General features: G+C 39.6%; 1 protein-coding gene across 1 annotated transcript in view; it reads left to right on the forward strand.

Annotated features, from left to right (window-relative positions):
• Positions 1 to 24142, forward strand: part of CPNE2 (copine 2) — a gene marked incomplete in the record, with an annotated part of 400103 nt that overhangs the window by 108144 nt on the left and 267817 nt on the right. Inside the window, 1 exon segment of the mRNA XM_053700230.1 lies at positions 3197 to 3376. Within this exon segment, the coding sequence (XP_053556205.1) occupies positions 3197 to 3376 (180 nt within the window).

Here is a 24142-nt window from a genome sequence, read left to right on the forward strand (position 1 = left end):
CACCGTTCTGAACCTTAAGACATTTTATTTTACTTTCTGCAGACCGTTGCTGTGTATGTGTCTTATGGTGCAATCCCTACCTGATGGTGTAGTATGATAAAACTGAAATCTACACATCTTGTCTCTGTATCTCAATATTATTGTGTCTTATGAGCGGTTTCACTAAGTGAACTTTCAAATTTTCTCATTCTGAAAAGCGTCCATAAATGCTGATATATGAATGTATCTCAAAAAGCATGTAGCTAAAACAAAAGAGAATGTTTTGTATCTATTTACCCAGTGCTTCGATTGCTCATAATTTTGTTCTGTTTACTAAATCAGATCAGAACTGCAAGTATTTTATATCTGTTAGTAAGTGGTAAAATTATTAGTATACGCGCTTAGCAACAGACCCTATTTGGTATGTTTACCTTTTGGATGGTAACGATTATAGTAAGATCCTCTTAGAACTGTATCTCTATAATCCTCTATAGATGAAAATGGTTCTACATGTGTTTGTGTTTGTGTGCGCGAATTGAGTAGATCCCGGTTGATATGTAGTGATGATAAAGATGGATAAATGCATAAATATTTATTTATTTCTGATTATCAATGTATGTATGCTGTTAGTGTAATGTAGAGAAGTGTATGGCTGAAAAGTCTGTGAGTGTGTACATGTAAAGAGTGACAATGGAGTGTATTATAGTGGATCGTGTGTGTAGATATTAATACTGGTTGTGTGAATGAGTGATAGTTATGTATATCGCAACTGTTGTATACAATGTGTGAGAATAGATCTGAGTCTTCCTCATTGTTATAATTTTTCATAATTTGTTCAGAAATAGCAGACATATATGGCTTTGGCATTGCTTTTTGGTAATTAGACGGCCGCTAAATGCTGTTGCGCACCACACCTGTATTATGCCCAGCAGTGAAGGGGTTAATTAGGTAGCTTGTAGGGTTAATTTTTTGCTTTAGTGTAGAGATCAGCCTCCCACCTGACACATCCTACCCCCTAATCCCTCTCTGACTCCCCTCAAACAGCTCTCTCTACATTGGTAACTCTGCAAATCTATTTCTGCAGTGCCCCATTTGTTGGGCATGCAGAAATAATGCAATCTCACGGCAGAGAGAAGCCCAGGACTGCAGCGACATACAGGGTACGTTGCTGGTCCTTAAGGGCATAACGACCAGCGTTGTACAGGGTACGGCGCTGGTCATTAAGGGGTTAACAACTTGCATAGGGGTTAAACATGTAATAAAAAGGGAATTTGTTTTAAAATAGAATTCTCTAATGAAATAGATCACTTTGTCTGTCCACCGTAATGCCTCTTAAAATGTTAACTAGCCAGTTAATTGTGTGCGCTGACACACAATTTAATGGGACATATAACACCTATCGCTTTTGTATAAAAATTGTGCTCTTTCCCACGCTCCCTAGAGAGGCCAAAAAAATAAATCTTTAACCTAGGTTTTAAAAAATTGTATAAACCAGCCAGGTTAAATATTTTGTTTCCTAGGGAGTGTGGGACAAGCACAAGCTTTACACAAAAGCAAGAAGTGTTTAATGTCCTTTTAAGGGCTTGATTTATCAAGCCACATCGGACAGGGTCGTACATACGTGCCCCTGTCCGCCGCAGCTCGCCTATGGCAGGCAGAATTATGTTGGTGGAATTCAGCATTACACAAGAGCACTGTTTTGCGCTCTTGTGTAACACCGCCCCCTGCCCGCGGGCAGGAGGGGGAGAAGTGGCTAGGAAGCGCTAAAGGATGTGTTAAGATTTTTTAAAAAAGCGCACTCCATTGAAGTCTGCGGGGAGGAGTTAACACGGTTGCGATATCCAAAGACCTGAAGTTAGCGCGCATCCGGTTTCGCTCACAAGCAAACAATTTACTTTCAACTTGTAGTCCTAGCTCTAATGCTCTTGCATTAAAAGTTTACTTCTAGTAGTGTTTGCACGCATTTAATAACATTATTTAACGCGCCACTTATAATCTGACCCTTTGCTTTTTAGTGTAGTAATAGAATTGCATAACTATAAAGTGAATAATAAAAAGACAATGCAATAACACTCCTAATTTAACAAAAGCAGTAGATTTCTTTCTGGCAAACTTATTTTTGCCCCATTTGCTGGCCCCCTGTATCATGTGACAGCCATCAGCCAATCACAGACTAGTATACACATACACTGTGAACTCTTGCACATACTCAGTAGGAGCTGGTGCATCATTAGTAAATTGGAAACTCTTTTAAAACTGCTGATCTATCTGAATAATAAAACTTTAATTTTGACTCAAGTGTCCATTTTTAGATTGTAACTTTATTAAGACATTTGAGCATTAGCAGATCTCAGTTGTTGCAGAAAAGCTTCTTTACTAAAAGGGTGGTTGATTTATGTAATACACTTCTGTTAGAGGTGATAGGGACAAAATTCAAGAATGCCTGGGATGTGCATAAGAATGAACTAAGCCTATATGGGCCTTTCAGTTCTTATCTGCTGTCAAAATCTTTGTTTACATGTCTTATCATCTTACTTTTTGTATAGCAGCCAACATTATAACATTATAACTGTTTCATGAAGTACTATTTAGTGGGTGCACCACCCAGCTGATTTTACCAGCCAGTATTAAAGGGGCAGTAAACTTACAAACTAATGTTATATAATTCTGCACATAGTGCAGAATTATACATTAGCTTACCGGCAGATGTATACATTAAAGTATTGCAGTAAAATTTTATGTAAAAGTTCATTTTACCAGAATGCTGCTCCTTGCTCTACTGAGCGTGTCTGGTTTTGACACAGTGCATCGCGGCAACACTGTCTAGTCACAGTGGGCCCGGTCGCGCCAATAAAATGAATGTAGCTCGCTCCCGCTACTAGACCACTTTAAGTAGCATTTATAAATAACCAAAATATTACAATATTGCAAGGTATTACACTTCATAATGCCACCCATCTGGCAATCTTTTATATGGAGACAATGTATGTGTATATATACTGTGTGTGGGTGTATACTGTATGTGTGTGTGTATATATATATTACTATAAGACTCTTCATATTAGAGTTTTTGATATCACAGTATTGCTTGCTGACCTTCTCATCTGTCAAATGTTGATAATCCTTCGTTCTTTATATTCAGAAAGATGTTTGTTACTTTATCTACTAAAAAAAAAAAACTTTTCTTCTGTTTCAACCTTGTTCATCTTTTTTTCAGATTGACAGAACAGAAACCACAGTGAACAATCTAAATCCAGTGTTTGCTAAGAAATTCACTATCAACTACCATTTTGAAGAGGTGCAGAAATTAAAATTTTCTATATTTGACCAAGACAAATCAAGCACACAGTTATATGAGCATGATTTTCTGGGGGAGTTTCCATGCACACTCGGAATGGTGAGTTCTTGCAGTTTACCAAAGTAATCAAAATGGCTGAAATGAAAGGAAGTAGATACAATTACTTTTGTTATAACAATTAAAATAATAACACAGAGGTAAATCAAGCTACTAGCGTTTCGTGCTGATTACAGGCACTTCATAGGGCAGATGTTATTAATTATTATTGCTTTATTAAAGGTTCAAATGGTCAAACTGAAATGTGCACAAGTTTGCAATATATTTGTATTAGCAATACTGTTTCTATTAAAAGCTACTACACATGCTGTGTTTGTCCTGCTAGAGAATTGGGGGTGGCTTGTATGCCAAAAATTAATTGCTGACGCAAAACATGCCACCTTTTGCTCTCAAGCTGCCGTGCAGCTGAAACAATAGAATTTGCACTTGCGCAAACTAAAAAAATATATCATTCATATTTTAAATATTATTTGCACTCGCGCAAACTAAAAAAATATATCATTCATATTTTAAATATTGTTTTATGGTTTATGTTTAAATATTATTTTGAGTATGGAAAAATGGTTAATGGTGCATCCAATGCACATTATTTTATGGCTTGTTAGCGACAGCATAATGTATAAAGCCATTTTCTTGTATAAGTGTATTTAGGGACCCTCCCTTCTAGCTGAATTAATCAACATGAGTGTCACATTTTTCTTGCCCTGATACTAATCTTGGAACAGACAGAGAAGTTAACTGTTGTGTATGCATCATACAGGAACGTGCCTGTCACTCAAGAATATCTGTAGTGTGTATGCACCAATCAACTTTCTCATATAATTTGGCTTCTATAAAGGTTTCATGATTTTGTCAGAAGTTTAAAAAACAGTCAAGGTTTGTTATTTATGAATACTAGGGGGTCAATTTATTAAAGTGCAGACGGACATGATACGATGTAGTGTATCATGTCTGCCGCACATCGATAAATGCCGACAGCATACGCTGTCGGCATTTATCATTGCTTCAGCAGTTATTGTGAACTGCTGGTGCAATGCCGCCCCCTACAGATTTGCGGCCAATCGGCCGCTAGCAGGGGGTGTCAATCAACCCAATCGAAATTGTTAGATTTGGGTAATACACTGTAGCTCTCCACTTTCTTCCAGGAAAATACTGTTTTTTCAGTGTGAGCAAAAGTAGCAAAACAGGGACACACATTTGTTTGTTGCCAACCATTCTTCATTAGAGCGTCAGACAGCAGCAAATGCCAGATAACTAGCATCCAATTAAAGGGACAGTGTACTGTAAAATAGTTTTTACCTTAATACATTTCCAATAACTTGTTATACCAGCTGCAGAGTATAAAATGTATGAGAAATGGATTCTTTAGGTTTATCTGTGTTTATAAAAAAGCTGGTTTTGTTCTTTGAAACCACAGCCCATTAAAATCTGTTGAGTTTGCAGGGAAAATCAGATCTCATTATTTTATCACTTTCTGTACACTCACACATGCACAATACACACATTACTTAGAGAGACTAATGGAAAATTAACATTTTGGGCCAGATTACGAGTGGAGCGCAAAATATCACTTACGCGAGCGCAATATTTGTGCTCCACTCAGTAGTACCAGTGCACGCAAATGTGCACTGGTATTACAAATTAGGTGCAATTATATATGCTTCATTCTCTTGTTATCCTTTACTCAAGGAAGAGCATTGCTCTACTGGCAGCTAGCTGATCACATCTAGTTAGCCAATCACAAGAGACAAATGTATACAGGCACCAGCTAGCTCCCACTAGTGTAGGATATGTGTGTATTTATTTTCAACAATGGATACCAAGAGAACAAAGCACATTTTAATATAGAAGTGATTTTAACAGTGTCTTAACATTTCATGCTCTTGCTGATTCTTGCAAGTTTAATTTTGACTTTCCTTTCCCTTTAAGGAGGTTTTGCAGTCTTTACAGTTGGGTATTTATACCTTGGGAGGATAAAACTTTAAAACATTTGGATATTTCCTTCAAACCTAAATATGTAAGTAGGCACTGTTTTCAGTGGTCATATTGACAAACAATTCCTAGATAGGACTGGTTTTTTTTCTACATTAATTAGACTAACCATCGCCTAGATTTAGAGTTCTGCGTTAGCCGTCAAAACCAGCGTTAGAGGCTCCTAACGCTGGTTTTGGGCTACCGCTGGTATTTGGAGTCAGTCGGGAAAGGGTCTAACGCTCACTTTCCAGCCGCGACTTTTCCATACCGCAGATCCCCCTACGCCAATTGCGTATCCTTTCAATGGGATCTTTCTAACGCTGGTATTTAGAGTCTTGGCTGAAGTGAGCGGTACACCCTCTAACGACAAAACTCCAGCCGCAGAAAAAAGCCAGGAGTTAAGAGCTTTCTGGGCTAACGCCGGTTCATAAAGCTCTTAACTACTGTGCTCTAAAGTACACTAACACCCATAAACTACCTATGTACCCCTAACATCGCCGCCACTCCTATTAAATTTTTTTAACCCATAATCTGCCGACCGCACACCGCCGCCACATACGTTATCCCTATGTACCCCTAATCTGCTGCCCCTAACACCGCCGACCCCTATATTATATTTATTAACCCCTAATCTGCCACCCCAAACGTCGCCGCCACCTACCTACACTTAATAACCCCTAATCTGCCGACCGGACCTCACCGCTACTATAATAAAATTATTAACCCCTAATCCGCCTCACTCCCGCCTCACTAACCCTATAATAAATAGTATTAACCCCTAATCTGCCCTCCCTAACATCACCGACACCTAACTTCAAGTATTAACCCCTAATCTGCCGACCGGACCTCGCCAACACTATAATAAATGTATTAACCCCTAAAGCTAAGTCTAACCCTAACACTAACACCCCCCTAAGTTAAATATAATTTAAATCTAACAAAATAAATTAACTCTTATTAAATAAATTATTCCTATTTAAAGCTAAATACTTACCTGTAAAATAAATCCTAATATAGCTACAATATAAATTATAATTATATTTTAGCTATTTTAGGATTAATATTTATTTTACAGGCAACTTTGTATTTATTTTAACCAGGTACAATAGCTATTAAATAGTTAATAACTATTTAATAGCTACCTAGTTAAAATAAATACAAAATTACCTGTAAAATAAATCCTAACCTAAGTTACAATTAAACCTAACACTACACTATCAATAAATTAATTTAAAACAATACCTACAAATAAATACTATTAAATAAACTAACTAAAGTACAAAAAAATAAAAAAAGTATAAAAAAATATTTACAAACATTATAAAAATATTACAACAATTTTAAGCTAATTACATCTACTCTAAGCCCACTAATAAAATAACAAAGCCCCCCAAAATAAAAAAATGCCTTACCCTATTCTAAAATACAAATAGAAAAGCTCTTTTACCTTACCAGCCCTTAAAAGGGCCTTTTGCGGGGCATGCCCCAAAGAATTCAACTCTTTTGCCTGGAAAAAAAAACATACAATACCCCCCCCCCCAAAATTACAACCCACCACCCACATACCCCTAATCTAACCCAAACCCCCCTTAAATAAACCTAACACTAAGCCCCTGAAGATCTTCCTACCTTATCTTCACCTCGCCGGGTATCACCGATCGGTCCAGGCTCCAAGGTCTTCATCCAAGCCCAAGCGGGGGCTGAAGATGTCCATGATCCGGCTGAAGAGGTCCATCATCGGGCAGAAGTCTTCATCCTATCCGGGCAGAAGAGGAGATCCAGACCGGTAGACATCTTCATCCAAGCGGCATCTTCGATCTTCTTCCATCCGATGACGAGTGGCTCCATCTTCAAGACCTCCGGCGCGGATACATCCTCTTCTTCCGACGTCCTAACACAGAATGAAGGTTCCTTTAAGGGACGTCATCCAAGATGGCGTCCCTCGTATTCCCATTGGCTGATAGGATTCTATCAGCCAATCGGATTTAAGGTAGGAAAATTCTGATTGGCTGATGGAATCAGCCAATCAGATTCAAGTTCAGTCCGATTGGCTGATCCAATCAGCCAATCAGATTGAGCTCGCATTCTATTGGCTGATCAGAACAGCCAATAGAATGCGAGCTCAATCTGATTGGCTGATTGGATCAGCCAATCAGATTGAACTTGAATCTGATTAGCTGATTCCATCAGCCAATCAGAATTTTCCTACCTTAATTCCGATTGGCTGATAGAATCCTATCAGCCAATCGGAATTCGAGGGACGCCATCTTGGATGACGTCCCTTAAAGGAACCTACATTCTGTGTTAGCACATCGGAAGAAGAGGATGGATCCGCGCTGGAGGTCTTGAAGATGGAGCCGCTCATCGTCGGATGGAAGAAGATCGAAGATGCCGCTTGGATGAAGATGTCTACCGGTCCGGATCTCCTCTTCTGCCCGGATAGGATGAAGACTTCTGCCCGATGATGGACCTCTTCAGCCGGATCATGGACATCTTCAGCCCCCGCTTTGGCTTGGATGAAGACCTCGGAGCCTGGACCGATCGGTGATACCCGGCGAGGTGAAGATAAGGTAGGAAGATCTTCAGGGGCTTAGTGTTAGGTTTATTTAAGGGGGGTTTGGGTTAGATTAGGGGTATGTGGGTGGTGGGTTGTAATGTTGGGGGGGGGTATTGTATGTTTTTTTTCCAGGCAAAAGAGCTGAATTCTTTGGGGCATGCCCCGCAAAAGGCCCTTTTAAGGGCTGGTAAGGTAAAAGAGCTTTTCTATTTGTATTTTAGAATAGGGTAGGGCATTTTTTTATTTTGGGGGGCTTTGTTATTTTATTAGGGGGCTTAGAGTAAGTGTAATTAGCTTAAAATTGTTGTAATATTTTTATAATGTTTGTAAATATTTTTTTATTTTTTGTAACTTAGTTCTTTTTTTATTTTTTGTACTTTAGTTAGTTTATTTAATTGTATTTATTTGTAGGTATTGTATTTAATTAATTTATTGATAGTGTAGTGTTAGGTTTAATTGTAACTTAGGTTAGGATTTATTTTACAGGTAATTTTGTAATTATTTTAACTAGGTAGCTATTAAATAGTTATTAACTATTTAATAGCTATTGTACCTAGTTAAAATAAATACAAAAATGCCTGTAAAATAAATATAAATCCTAAAATAGCTACAATATAATTATAATTTATATTGTAGCTATATAAGGGTTTATTTTACAGGTAAGTATTTAGCTTTAAATAGGAATAATTTATTTAATAAGATTTATTTTATTTCGTTAGAATAAAATTATATTTAACTTAGGGGGGTGTTAGTGTTAGGGTTAGACTTAGCTTTAGGGGTTAATACATTTATTAGAGTAGCGGTGAGGTCCGGTCGGCAGATTAGGGGTTAATAATTGTAGGTAGGTAGCGGCGACGTTGGGGGGGTGGCAGATTAGGGGTTAGTAAATATAATATAGGGGTCGGCGGTGTTAGGGGCAGCAGATTAGGGGTACATAGGGATAACGTAGGTTGCGGCGGTGTACGGAGCGGCAGATTAGGAGTTAAAAAAAATATGCAGGTGTCAGCGATAGCGGGGGGCGGCAGATTAGGGGTTAATAAGTGTAAGGTTAGGGGTGTTTAGACTTGGGGTACAAGTTAGGGTGTTAGGTGCAGACTTAGGAAGTGTTTCCCCATAGGAAACAATGGGGCTGCGTTAGGAGCTGAACGCTGCTTTTTTGCAGGTGTTAGTTTTTTTTTCAGCTCAAACTGCCCCATTGTTTCCTATGGGGGAATTGTGCACGAGCACGTTTTTGAAGTTGGCCGCGTCCGCAAGCACCGCTGGTATTTAGAGTTGCAGTGGCGGTAAATTATGCTCTACGCTCCTTTTTTGGAGCCTAACGCAGCCATTCTGTGAACTCTAAATACCAGCGGTATTTAAAAGGTGCGGGGGAAAAAAAGCCAGCGTTAGCTACGCGGGTCGTTACCGACAAAAATCTAAATCTAGCCGCATGTTTTTATGGAGGAATTTTCCTGCAGGAGGGTCTGTTATTCTATCTAGCTGTGTATCGCTTGAGTTACAGGTGCAGTGTCTCTTTGGCATATTCCTTTATCTGATTGGGTTTCAGAAGTATCACCCTTGAGTATTTTGAGGAACACATTCGCAGTTTGCTGTTGGTACTCTCCGTTATTAGTAATGTAATCAGTAAGATCTTCCATATCTTTATGAATTGTATACCCGTGGCTGTCTTCTCTAGAAGAGCCCTTTGCTTACAGTCAAGTTATCCTTCAAGGGTAGAAGTTGTTTGGTTCCGGCCTGGATTTTATTGTTTCCGTGGTCATGAGTGACAAAGGAATCCCTTTTCTAGGATATAAAAAAAATTGCCTTTCATTTTGAAGTCTGCATGGGGGTATGGTCCCGACCAACACTCAATAATTGAGGGCTGGTTAATCCTTTTTTTTCTTTTTTTTTTTGTAGGCCTGGTCTTTCAGTCTCGCAGAATCCCTAGGTAAGAAATATACTTTCTTAGAAGTACATAATAAATTGTCGGGTGCTGCCTCCTCCTCAAGTGATGGTGCTTCTGTCTCAAATAGATCAGAGAAACTAGGGCCACTCCTTCAGTGTCTTCATGATGCAGGGGACGTGGATGTAATTATTCCTGTTCATGTTTAAGAAAGCTAAAGGGGTTTCTGTCCCTCTCTAGTTAGGGTCTCTAAGAAGGTGGGAACATTCAGACTTGATTCTCAAGGGTCAATTCATGACAATTATAGACTTGAAGAATGCTGATCTGCACATTCCTATTCACAAGGAACATCACTGGTTCCTTAGTTTTTACATTCTGGACAGACACTATCAGTCTGTAGTTTTTTTCCATTCGGTCTTGCTATAGCTACCAGGATGTTATCAGGTTCTGTGTGCTCTACTATTAAGATCAATGTGGCAGATAGTTCCCTGATCCCAGGTACAAGTTTTCATTTCTGGGAGTGGTCATAGACTCGGTCTTAATTTGTCTATTTTGGATCAATTTGATTGTTTTTTTTGTGTGTTTGTGGTCCATTGCAAGGTAGTAGGTCTGATGGTGGCAGTAGCAGATGCCATTCTGTTTGCCAGGTTTTACTTGCGTCTACTACATCTAGACATGCTAAGGCAATGAAATGGAGACCACACTAACCTGTCTGTTAATCCATATGGATTGTTTATTCAAATGATCTCCTTTCTGATGGTTATTCCTCATTCCAATTTCTTTGTTAATGTTTTTAATTGTCATGGGAAATACATTCCACAGACACCAGCCTTTGGGTTGGGGCGAGGTCTGGAGATCTTGAAGGTCTCAGGGAGTTTGGTATTCTCACAAGACGAGGTTGCCAATAAATATCTTGGAACTCCATAAGATCTTCAGAGTTCTACAGGCATATCTTATTCTCTGGATTGTTCCTGGCATTTGTTTTCAGTCTGACAACTTTACGGCGGTAGCCTATATCTATCCTCAATGGGGTACTAGCAGAGTCCTCGCATAATAGATTGGGCAGCGGCTTATCTCTCTATTATCTCAGCAATTCACATTCCTGGGGTCAACCATTGGGAAGTGTTTTTTCTGATTTGGTAGTCTCTTCAATCGAGGGACGATTCCCTCGATCAGGAGTTTTTCGATCAGTTGGTGTGTTGACTTTATGGCATCCTGTCTGTTTTTCATGCTCCCCAATAAGGGGTTGAGGTCAGGAGATCCTCAGGCAGAATTGATAGATGTTTCTCTTGTTAAGTGTATCCAGTCCACGGATCATCCATTACTTGTCGGATATTCTCCTTCCCAACAGGAAGTTGCAAGAGGATCACCCACAGCAGAGCTGCTATATAGCTCCTCCCCTAACTGCCATATCCAGTCATTCTCTTGCAACTCTCAACAAAGATGGACGTAGTAAGAGGAGAGTGGTGTATTATAGTTAGTTTCTTAACTTCAATCAAAAGTTTGTTATTTTTAAATGGTACCGGAGTGTACTGTTTTATCAAAGGCAGCATTAGAAGAAGAATCTGCCTGTGATTTCTATAATCTTAGCAGAAGTAACTAAGATCCATTGCCGTTCTCACATATTCTGAGGAGTGAGGTAACTTCAGAGGGGGAATGGCATGCAGGTTTTCCTGCAATAAGGTATGTGCAGTTAACATATTTCTAGGGATGGAATTTGCTAGAAAAATGCTGCTGATACCGGATTAATGTAAGTTAAGCCTAAATGCAGTGATTTAATAGCGACTGGTATCAGGCTTATTAACAGAGATACATAGTCTTATAAAAGTGTAATATAAAACGTTTGCTGGCATGTTAATCGTTTTTATATATGTTTGGTGACAAAACTTATTGGGGCCTAGTTTTTTTCTCCACATGGCTGGCTTGATTTTTGCCTAGAAACAGTTTCCTGAGGCTTTCCACTGTTGTAATATGAGTGGGAGGGGCCTATTTTAGCGCTTTTCTGCGCAGCTAAAATTACAGACAGAGACACTCAGCTTCCTTCTGCATGATACAGGACATCTCTGAAGGGCTCAAAAGGCTTCAAAAGTCGTGTTTGAGGAGGGTAACAACCACAGTAGACCTGTGGCAGTTGTTGTGACTGTGTTTAAAACGTTTTTGTCATTTATTATTCCGTTTTTGGTATTAAGGGGTTAATCATCCATTTGCAAGTGGGTGCAATGCTCTGCTAACTTGTTACATACACTGTAAAAATTTCGTTAGTGTAACTGCCTTTTTTCACTGTTATTTCAAATTTTGCCAAAATTTGTTTCTCTTAAAGGCACAGTAACTTTTTTATATTGCTTGTTAACTTGGTTTAAAGTATTTTCCAAGCTTGCTAGTCTCATTGCTAGTCTGTACAAACATGTCTGACACAGAGGAAACTACTTGTTCATTATGTTTTAAAGCCATGGTGGAGCCCCATAGGAGACTGTGTACTAAATGTATTGATTTCACCTTAAACAGTAAAGATCAGTCTTTATCTATAAAAGAATTGTCACCAGAAGGGTCTGTCGAGGGGGAAGTTATGCCGACTAACTCTCCCCACGTGTCGGACCCTTCGCCTCCCGCTCGAGGGACGCACACGATTATATGGCGCCAAGTACATCAGGGATACCCATAGCGATTACTTTGCAGGACATGGCTGCAATCATGAATAATACCCTGTCACAGGTATTAGCCAGATTGCCTGAATTGAGAGGCAAGCGCGATAGCTCTGGGGTTAGACGAGATACAGAGCGCATAGATGCTGTAAGAGCCATGTCTGATACTGCGTCACAATATGCAGAACCTGAGGACGGAGAGCTTCAGTCTGTGGGTGACGTCTCTGAATCAGGGAGACCTGATTCAGAGATTTCTAATTTTAAATTTAAGCTTGAGAACCTCCGTGTATTTCTTGGGGAGGTATTAGCTGCTCTGAATGACTGTGACACAATTGCAGTGCCAGAGAAATTGTGTAGGCTGGATAAATACTATGCAGTGCCGGTGAGTACTGATGTTTTTCCAATACCTAAAAGGCTTACAGAAATTATTAGTAAGGAGTGGGATAGACCCGGTGTGCCCTTTTCCCCACCTCCTATATTTAGAAAAATGTTTCCAATAGATGCCACTACACGGGACTTATGGCAGACAGTCCCTAAGGTGGAGGGAGCAGTTTCTACTTTAGCAAAGCGTACCACTATCCCGGGTTGAGGACAGTTGTGCTTTTTCAGATCCAATGGATAAAAAATTAGAGGGTTACCTTAAGAAAATGTTTATTCAACAAGATTTTATTTTACAGCCCCTTGCATGCATTGCGCCTGTCACTGCTGCGGCGGCGTTCTGGTTTGAGGCCCTGGAAGAGGCCATCCATACAGCTCCATTGACTGAAATTATTGATAAGCTTAGAACGCTTAAGCTAGCTAACTCCTTTGTTTCTGATGCCATTGTTCATTTGACTAAACTAACGGCTAAGAATTCCGGATTCGCCATCCAGGCGCGCAGGGCGCTATGGCTTAAATCCTGGTCAGCTGATGTGACTTCAAAGTCTAAATTACTCAACATTCCTTTCAAGGGGCAGACCTTATTCGGGCCTGGTTTGAAAGAAATTATTGCTGACATTACTGGAGGTAAGGGTCATACCCTTCCTCAGGACAGGGCCAAATCAAGGGCCAAACAGTCTAATTTTCGTGCCTTTCGAAATTTCAAGGCAGGTGCAGGATCAGCTCCCTCTACTTCAAAACAAGAGGGAACTTTTGCTCAATCTAAGCAGGCCTGGAAACCTACCCAGTCCTGGAACAAGGGCAAGCAGGCCAGAAAGCCTGCTGCTGCCTCCAAGACAGCATGAAGGAGCGGCCCCCTATCCGACAACGGATCTAGTAGGGGGCAGACTCTCTCTCTTCGCCCAGGCGTGGGCAAGAGATGTTCAGGATCCCTGGGCATTGGAGATCATATCTCAGGGATATCTTCTGGACTTCAAAGCTTCTCCCCCACAAGGGAGATTTCACCTTTCAAGATTATCTGCAAACCAGATAAAGAAAAAGGCATTCCTAAGCTGCGTGCAAGACCTCCTTGTAATGGGAGTGATCCATCCAGTTCCGTGGACGGAACAAGGACAGGGGTTTTATTCAAATCTGTTTGTGGTTCCCAAAAAAGAGGGAACCTTCAGACCAATTTTGGATTTAAAGATCCTAAACAAATTCCTCAGAGTTCCATCATTCAAGATGTAAACTATTCGAACCATTTTACCCATGATCCAAGAGGGTCAGTACATGACCACAGTGGACTTAAAGGATGCCTACCTTCACATTCCGATTCACAAGAATCATCATCGGTTCCTGAGGTTTGCCTTTCTAGACAGACATTACCAGTTTGTAGCTCTTCCATTCGGGTTGGCTACAGCCCCAAGAATTTTTACAAAGGTTCTGGGCTCACTTCTGGCGGTTCTAAGACTGCGAGGCATAGCGGTGGCTCCTTACCTAGACGACATCCTGATACAGGCGTCAAGCTTTCAAATTGCCAAGTCTCATACAGAGATAGTTCTGGCATTTCTGAGGTCACATGGGTGGAAAGTGAACGAAGAAAAGAGTTCTCTATCTCCTCTCACAAGGGTTTCCTTCCTAGGGACTCTGATAGATTCTTTAGAAATGAAAATTTACCTGACGGAGTCCAGGTTATCAAAACTTCTAAATGCTTGCCGTGTTCTTCACTCCATTCCGCGCCCCACGGTGGCTCAGTGCATGGAAGTAATCGGCTTAATGGTAGCGGCGATGGACATAGTACCATTTGCGCGCCTGCATCTCAGACCGTTGCAATTATGCATGCTCAGTCAGTGGAATGGGGATTACACAGATTTGTCCCCTCTACTAAATCTGGATCAGGAAACCAGAGATTCTCTTCTCTGGTGGTTATCTCGGGTCCATCTGTCCAAAGGTATGACCTTTCGCAGGCCAGATTGGACCATTGTAACAACAGACGCCAGCCTTCTAGGTTGGGGTGCAGTCTGGAATTCCCTGAAAGCTCAGGGTTCATGGACTCAGGAGGAGAAACTCCTCCCAATAAATATTCTGGAGTTAAGAGCAATATTCAATGCTTTTCTAGCTTGGCCTCAGTTAGCAAAACTGAGGTTCATCAGATTTCAGTCGGACAACATCACGACTGTGGCTTACATCAACCATCAAGGGGAGACCAGGAGTTCCCTAGCGATGTCAGAAGTCTCCAAGATAATTCGCTGGGCAGAGACTCACTCTTGCCACCTGTCAGCGATCCATATCCCAGGGGTAGAGAACTGGGAGGCGGATTTTCTAAGTCGTCAGACTTTTCATCCGGGGGAGTGGGGACTCGATCCGGAGGTGTTTACTCAATTGGTTCTCCGTTGGGGCAAACCAGAACTGGATCTCATGGCGTCTCGCCAGAACGCCAAGCTTCCTTTTTACGGATCCAGGTCAAGGGACCCAGAAGCAGCACTGATAGATGCTCTAGCAGCGCCTTGGTTCTTCAAGCTGGCTTATGTGTTTCCACCGTTTCCTCTGCTCCCTCGTCTGATTGCCAAAATCAAACAGGAGAGAGCATCGGTGATATTGATAGCGCCTGGGTGGCCACGCAGGACCTGGTATGCAGACCTAGTGGACATGTCATCCTTTCCACCATGGACTCTGCCTCTGAGACAAGACCTTCTAATACAAGGTCCTTTCAATCATCCAAATCTACTTTTCTCTGAGACTGACTGCATGGAGATTGAACGCTTGATTCTATCAAAGCGTGGCTTCTCCGAGTCAGTTATTGATACCTTAATACAGGCACGAAAGCCTGTCACCAGGAAAATTTACCACAAGATATGGCGTAAATATCTTCATTGGTGTGAATCCAAGAATTACTCATGGAGTAGGGTTAGGATTCCTAGAATATTGTCCTTCCTCCAAGAGGGTTTGGACAAAGGATTATCAGCTAGTTCTTTGAAGGGACAGATTTCTGCTCTGTCTATTCTTTTACACAAGCGTCTGGCAGAAGTTCCAGACATTCAGGCATTTTGTCAGGCTTTAGTTAGAATTAAGCCTGTGTTTAAACCTGTTGCTCCCCCATGGAGCTTAAACTTGGTTCTTAAAGTTCTTCAAGGGATTCCGTTTGAACCCCTTCATTCTATTGATATCAAACTTCTATCATGGAAAGTTCTTTTTCTGATGGCTATTTCCTCGGCTCGAAGAGTCTCGGAGTTATCTGCCTTACATTGTGATTCTCCTTATCTGATCTTTCATTCAGATAAAGTAGTTCTGCGTACAAAACCTGGGTTTTAAGGTGGTTTCTAACAAGAATATCAATCAAGAGATTGTTGTTCCATCATTATGCCCTAATCCTTCTTCAAAGAAGGAACGTCTTTTGCATAATCTAGACGTAGTCCGTGCATTGAAGTTTTACTTGCAGGCTACTAAAGATTTTCGCCAAACATCTCATCTGTTTGTTGTTTACTCTGGACAGAGGAGAGGTCAAAAAGCCTCGGCAACCTCTATAATCCGTTTAGCATATGAGACTGCTGTACAGCAGCCCCCTGAAAGAATTACAGCTCATTCTACTAGAGCTGTGGCTTCCACCTGGGCCTTTAAAAATGAGGCCTCTGTTGAACAGATTTGCAAGGCTGCGACTTGGTCTTCGCTTCATAGCTTTTCAAAATTTTACAAATTTGATACTTTTGCTTCTTCGGAGGCTGTTTTTGGGAGAAAGGTTCTACAGGCAGTGGTTCCTTTCATTTAAGTTCCTGCCTTGTCCCTCCCATCATCCGTGTACTTTAGCTTTGGTATTGGTATCCCACAAGTAATGGATGATCCGTGGACTGGATACACTTAACAAGAGAAAACATAATTTATGCTTACCTGATAAATTTATTTCTCTTGTAGTGTATCCAGTCCACGGCCCGCCCTGTTCTTTTAAGGCAGGTCTAAATTTTAATTAAACTTCAGTCACCACTGCACCCTATATTTCTCGACTTGTTTCGGTCGAATGACTGGATATGGCAGTTAGGGGAGGAGCTATATAGCAGCTCTGCTGTGGGTGATCCTCTTGCAACTTCCTGTTGGGAAGGAGAATATCCCACAAGTAATGGATGATCCGTGGACTGGATACACTACAAGAGAAATAAATTTATCAGGTAAGCATAAATTATGTTTTTAGCTATTCCGTACTCTTTACATTTAGTTCTCTGTTTCCTCCAATTGTACTTCTGGGAGTAATTGCTCAGATGAACAGGCTGTGGTATGCCAAGCTAGTTTGGATATTCAGCTCTCCTCTTTGGCATCTCTTTCCACACATAGGTCTGTTGTGCTTGTCCTCTTGGAGTTTTTAACACTTAGTTATTTTCCAAAGAGGTTCTCTGGCTCTCTGGAGTGGATACATAATTCATGCTTGTCAGCCAGTTGTGGTGAGAATTTACCATAATGTGTGAAGAGTGTATCCTTCCTGGCATTCAGTTTCCCCTGAATTTTGCATGATGGTTTAGTCAAGAGTATGTGGGCCAATACTCTAAAGGATCGCATTTCTGCACTTTCAGCTTTCTGAGACAGGAGAATTGCTCATCTTCCAAACATCAAGCATTTGTTCAGGAATTGGTCGGTAACAGACCAGTTGTCACGCCCATTTTGCCTTCGGAAAATTTGAACTTGGTCCTCTGGGTTTTATAAGTTTCTTGTTTTGAACTTGCTGTTGTTATCCTGGAAGGTTTCTTTGGAGAATATTAATCAGGAATCTCTGAAGTAACGAATTTTACCTAATCTGGATGTAGTCAGGTCATTATAAGTCTTATCTTCAGGCTCCTAAAGACCTTTGACAGTCTTCCAGTTTGTTTGTTTTGTTTTCTGGTAAACTTCAGGGTCAGAAGGCATCTTCTGTTACTTAAACTTCATGATTGAAGGGTCTAATTCTCTGAGCTTACTTGGAGGAGGAACAGTTGCCGCCTTCATGTACTACAGCTCATTCAACTCGTTCTGTGCCTACTTCTTGAGCTCTCAAGAATGAGTCAATTAATTGAACAATATTGCAAGGTTGTCTTTTCACAATTTCACTATATTTTGTCATGTTGATGTTTTTTTGCCTCATCTGAGGCGGTTTTTGGCAGGAAGTTTCTTCAGACTGTGGTTTTTGGTAAATAGGTGCCTGCCTTTTCCTTTTTTGTCCCACCCATTTTTTTGTGGACTCCACAGCTTGGGCAATAATTCCCAACAGTAATTAATTTTGTGGACTCTTGCCACCCTTAGAAAGAAAATGTAATTTATGTTTAGCTGATAAATGACTTTCTTTCTTGGTGGTGAGAGTCCACGAACCCTCCCGCTTTTTTTTAGTGGCGGAAGTTTAAGTTTGCACCTCCTTACCCTACTATCTTTCTTACTTCTTTCTCCTATTCTTGGCTATACTAAATACTGGAAGGGTCAGGGAAGTAGGAGGGATATTAAAGCTCTGTTGTAGGGTGTCGTTTCCTCCTTTGGTGGCCAGGGGATGAATTCCCAACAGTAAGAATTTTCATGGACTCTCACCACCAAGAAAGAAAGGAATTTACCAGGTTAGCATAAATTATCTTTTTTGGTTAGCTTTTATGATGCTGCTTAATAAACCACAGCGGAAATGCATGAAAGTCACAAACGTTTATAGCACGCTGTGGGCAAGGTTAGAAAATGTTGTGGTTTTCATGCAAAATGACTAACCTTTGTTTTAGTGTTTTTTATGCAAAGTTCCTCTTTAGTGCAAAGTTTTCTGGGTTTTTTTTGCTGTCTTTTTTTGCATTTGTTTTGGGTGACTGACTTCAGATACAATACACTTTCATACGTGGGAAATACAAGTTGTTTGCCAATGTTGCATTTCTTTTTGAATAGGCAGCAGAACTTGTGTAGACACATATTGTTAGAGTAAATGCATACATTTACATGGTTGATCTTTTTCAATTTCCCAGAAAAACTGAATGAATTGTGTTGTTTCTTAAAGAGACAGAAAAGTCAAAATTAAACTTTAAGGATTCAGATAGAACATGCAATTTTAAACAACTTTTCAATTTACTTCTAGTATTAAAATGCTTTGTTCTCTTGTTATTCTTTGTTGAAGAGTAAACTTAGAATGATAGGAACTTACGAGCGTGTATCATTAGCATTCTGTAGAAGCAGTCGGCTAGATTAAAAGTTTTTCAATTTGAGCTGTGCGGTGCTAACAAGCAGTTTTCTCTCACCGCTCACTTGCCTGCAGCGCTGGTATTACGAGTTTTTACAAACCCGTTGTTAAAAGACAAGAAGTGAGCGTTGAGCAAAATTTTGCTCATTACCGCACTCCAATACCAGCGCTGCTTAAGTCAGCGGTGAGCTGGTCGTATGTGCTTGTGCACGATTTCCCCATAGGAATCAATGGGGAGAGTGGGGCTGAGAAAAAGTCTAACACCTGCAAAAAAGCAGCGTAAAACTCAGTAACGCAGCCCCATTGATTCCTATGGGGAAATAAAAGTTATGTCTACACCTAACACCCTAACATGAACCCCCGAGTCTAAACACCCCTAATCTTACACTTATTAACCCCTAATCTGCTGCCCCCGACATCGCCGACTCCTGCATTATATTTATTAACCCCTAATCTGCCGCTCTGGACACCGCCGCCACTTACATTATACTTATCAACCCCTAATCTGCCGCCCCCAACGTCGCTGCCACTATAATAAACATATTAACCCCTAAACCGCCGCACTCCCGTCTCGCAAACATTAGTTAAATATTATTAACCCCTAATCTGCCGTCCCTAACATCAACGCCACCTACCTACATTTATTAACCCCTAATCTGCCGCCGCCACTATATTAAAGTTATTAACCCCTAAATCTAAGTCTAACCCTAACCCTAACACCCCCTAACTTAAATATAATTAAAATAAATCTAAACAAAATTACTATCATTACCTAAATTATTCCTATTTAAAACTAAATACCTATAAAATAAACCCTAAGCTAGCTACAATATAACTAATAGTTATTAGTTATATAGTTAATTATTTTTATTTTACAGGCAAGTTTGTATTTATTTTAAATAGGTAGAATAGTTGCTAAATAGTTATTAACTATTTAATAACTACCTAGCTAAAATAAATACAAAAGTACCTGTAAAATAAAACCTAATCTAAGTTACACTAACACCTAACACTACACTATAATTAAATAAATTAACTAAATTAACAACAATTAAATCAATTAAATTAGCTAAAGTACAAAAACAAACACTAAATTACAGAAAATAATAAACAAATTTCAAGATATTTAAACTAATTACACCTAATCTAATAGCCCTATCAAAATAAAAAAAAGCCCACCCAAAATAAAAAAAACCCTAGCCTAAACTAAACTACCAATAGCCCTTAGAAGGGCCTTTTGCGGGGCATTGCCCCAAAGTAATCAGCTCTTTTACCTGTAAAAAACATACAAACAACCCCCCCCCCAACAGTAAAACCAACCACCAACACAACCAACCCCCCAAATAAAATACTATCTAAAAAAACCTAAGCTTCATTGCACTGAAAAGGGCATTTGGATGGGCATTGCCCTTAAAAGGGCAGTTAGCTCTTTTGCAAGCCCAAACCCTAACCTAAAAATAAAACCCACCCAATACACCCTTAAAAAAAACCTAACACTAACCCCCTGAAGATCGACTTACCGGGAGAAGTCTTCATCCAAGCCGGGCGAAGTGGTCATCCAGACGGCGTGGAGCGGGTCCATCTTCAAGACATCCGACGCGGAGCATCCTCTTCATCCGACGACTAAAGACGAATGAAGGTACCTTTAAGTGACGTCATCCAAGATGGCGTCCCTTAGATTCCGATTGGCTGATAGAATTCTATCAGCCAATCGGAATTAAGGTAGAAAAAATCCTATTGGCTGATGCAATCATCCAATAGGATTGAAGTTCAATCCTATTGGCTGATCCAATCAGCCAATAGGTTTGAGCTCGCATTCTATTGGCTGTTCCAAGTGGGCTATTAGATTAGGTGTAATTAGTTTAAATATCTGTCATTTGTTTATTATTTTCTATAATTTAGTGTTTTTTTTGTACTTTAGCTAATTTAATTTAGGTAATTGTATTTAATTTAGTTAATTTATTTAATTGTAGTGTAGTGTTAGGTGTTAGTGTAACTTAGGTTAGGTTTTATTTCACAGGTACTTTTGTATTTATTTTAGCTAGGTAGATATTAAATAGTTAATAACTATTTAATAACTATTCTACCTAGTTAAAATAAATACAAACTTGCCTGTAAAATAAAAATAAACCCTAAGCTAGCTACAATGTAACTATTAGTTATATTGTAGCTAGCTTAGGGTTTATTTCATAGGTAAGTATTTAGTTTTAAATAGGAATAATTTAGTTAATGATAGTAATTTTATTTAGACTTATTTAAATTATATTTAAGTTAGGGGGTGTTAGGGTTAGACTTAGATTTAGGGGTTAATACATTTAGTATAGTGGCGGCGACGTTGGGGGCGGCAGATTAGGGGTTAATAAATAGTATGTAGGTGTCGGCGATGTTGGGGGCAGCAGATTAGGGGTTCATAAATATAATGTAGGTGGCGGCGGTGTCTGGAGCGGCAGATTAGGGGTTAAAATTTTTATTATAGTGTTTGCGATGCGGGAGGGCCTCGGTTTAGGGGTTAATAGGTAGTTTATGGGTGTTAGTGTACTTTTTAGCACTTTAGTTATGAGTTATATGTTACGGCGTTGTACCATAAAACTCTAAACTACTGACTTTTAAATGCGTTAGGGATCTTGACAGGGTAGGGTGTACTGCTCACTTTTTTGCTCACTTTTTTAGAAAAAAGACTTTACTAAGTTTACGTAAGTCGTTTTGCGGTAAGGCCAAAGAAGTGTGCGGTACACCTAAATCTTCAAGACTCGTAATACCAGTGGGCGTAAAAAAAGCAGCGTTAGGACCTCTTAACGCTGCTTTTTTACCCTAACGCACAACTCGTAATCTAGCCGAGTGTTTGGAACTATGTATGACATTGCTATAAACAATGTTCCTGCCAGATGGCTAAAGACGTGTGAACACTACTGAGCTCACCTAGGATTGCTTTTTAACAAAGGATACCAAGAGAACTAAGCAACATTGATAATACAAGTAAATGTTATGCTCTATCCAATCTATGTAGGTTTATTTTTTTACTTTACTGTCCATTTAATGTATTCAAAGCCAGTTTGAATGGGAATTAATTATCTGTGATATCTTCAGTCTTGCCCTTTTTACCTATACAGTATACTTTGTGACATCTCAGCTCTTTGCTACAACTTTAGAACAGTATAATTTGCTAAATTAAAAGGGATTGAATAATGCATCTTTATTCACAGTTATTATAGCTGGCTAGAATGTAGGTTATAAAAATGTGATAAAAGACCTGAAATAATTGCATCAATTATGTGCCAAAATGCTGAACTTTAATCAAATGGTTTATGTGTTGCCAGCTAGTATTGCTGAAGGACTTATTGGCACAACAAATATAATGTTTTTAGGAATGTGTATTAGACACTGTGACCCCACCGCTGTGTGTGTGTTCAGATTACAGTTTCTGCCCCTTTAGATAACCAGCTTGTGTGTTTTTAGCAATCTTTTTAGAATAGACTGGAGACCATTTGCCATTACCAAGACCATTATTTCAATGTGTTGATTCAGCAAAGGGAATTCTGGGAAAAACATTAAAGGGGCAGAAAAGAAAATCATATCAAAAAGCAAAGTTTAAACATGTTAAAATATATTTGCATTAAAAAAGGATTAGGTTAAAGCTTTTATTATGTTTGTGAAGCTTACATGAAGTGCAACTTTATTGATTGGCAGTGACATGCCTCACAAGCATCAAAATAGACAAAAAAACTCTTACAAATAGTAACAAATGTAATACTTCTAAAATGCCCTCTTGTGTCCCTTTAAGCTGTAATATTTATGGTTTAGTTAAAGCCACCGTTCTTGTAGAATAGAAATACGAGGGTGTTATGTGTCTGGCAATAATATAATTACAGGGAGAAAATGAGGGAGTATCTTTAACTAGAAATGTGTTTTCTTTAGTTGGTAAAGGGATTGGCCCTTCTGGGTAGGTGATATCACCTAGTGGTAATGCCAATATGTTTGGTGCATATTTTTGCAATAACATGCAAAGAAACATGAAGGTTGATACATAATAAGAAAGAATCCTGCATAAAACCGTGACTAATGCTAATACACCAGAAGGCTCATTTTAGAGCCAAGGCAAAGTGATTTGGAGCATGAGTAAAGAAGGTGGATGCTTGTTTGTAGTGTACTGTTATTTTCATGTATTTATCATTTGCTTACTACTTTTTAACATGCTCTTAATTTTACTTCTGGATTTTATATTATAGAATATAATCATATTTCAAAAGACGGATCCCGTAAATATGTAGAGCAATCTCTGGAGCCATTCTTAGCTTCTATGTGCATATGATGGTTTTTTTGTTTTGTTTTTTTTTAAATGAAAACAGGGTACTTAAGGTTATTTTATCCTGCTGAGCATTCTGGCCCTGGAGAAAATAAAAAAGGGATATCTATGTAGAATATAAAGTAATGAGAACAAAAAAAGTAAGTTCCTGAGCTTAACATGAGAAGAATTGTGTGAAACATGCTCAGAATGTTTCATGGGTATAAATCCCTCCGGGTATCTTAGAAAATGGACTTTCAGGCAGGATGAGAATCGAATATGTTACCAGAAGTGAACATTATTTACTTGCATATTATTTAACCCTTAAGGACCAGACTAAAACTTGCCCAAAAGACCAGAGAATTTTTAGCATTTTTGCCATCACTCCATTCAAGCAGAAATACAGACTTTGTTTTCTTTCTAATGACACGGATCATCATCAATTACTGTAGGGAATATCACTCCTGGCCAGCAGGAGGAGGCAAAGAGCATCACAGCAAAGCTGTTAAATATCACTCCCCTACCCACAATCCCCCAGTCATTCTCTTTGCCTGTAGTGCAAGGAGGAGGTGAAGTTTAGGTGTCTGATGAGAAGTTTTCTTCAATCAAGATTTTTTTTTAGCAGAGTAAGCTTACTCTGTTACTTTCTGTGGTATAGCCTAGTCCACATCAGTCTCTTCAGTAGGGCAGTGGTGGCTTTTGAGCACTTGAGAACTTGTGAGGTACAATCCTCACTGCGTTTTCTCAAGAATCTGCTGCCCTAACTAGAAAACCTGAGTAGGTTTACTCAGTTTTTCTCTCTTCACAGGTCCATGTGAGGTGCTGCACCCTCTCAAACCAGGTGAGCAGTCCTGCTGCTAGACAGCACTTTCAGGTAAGTTCCATTTTAATTTTCTTTTGCAAGGAGATTTCTGGCACTTGTTACAGCTAAAAGCTGTCTTATTTAATTGT

This window comes from Bombina bombina, chromosome 1 (assembly GCF_027579735.1).
Source record: "Bombina bombina isolate aBomBom1 chromosome 1, aBomBom1.pri, whole genome shotgun sequence".
Taxonomy (NCBI): domain Eukaryota; kingdom Metazoa; phylum Chordata; class Amphibia; order Anura; family Bombinatoridae; genus Bombina; species Bombina bombina.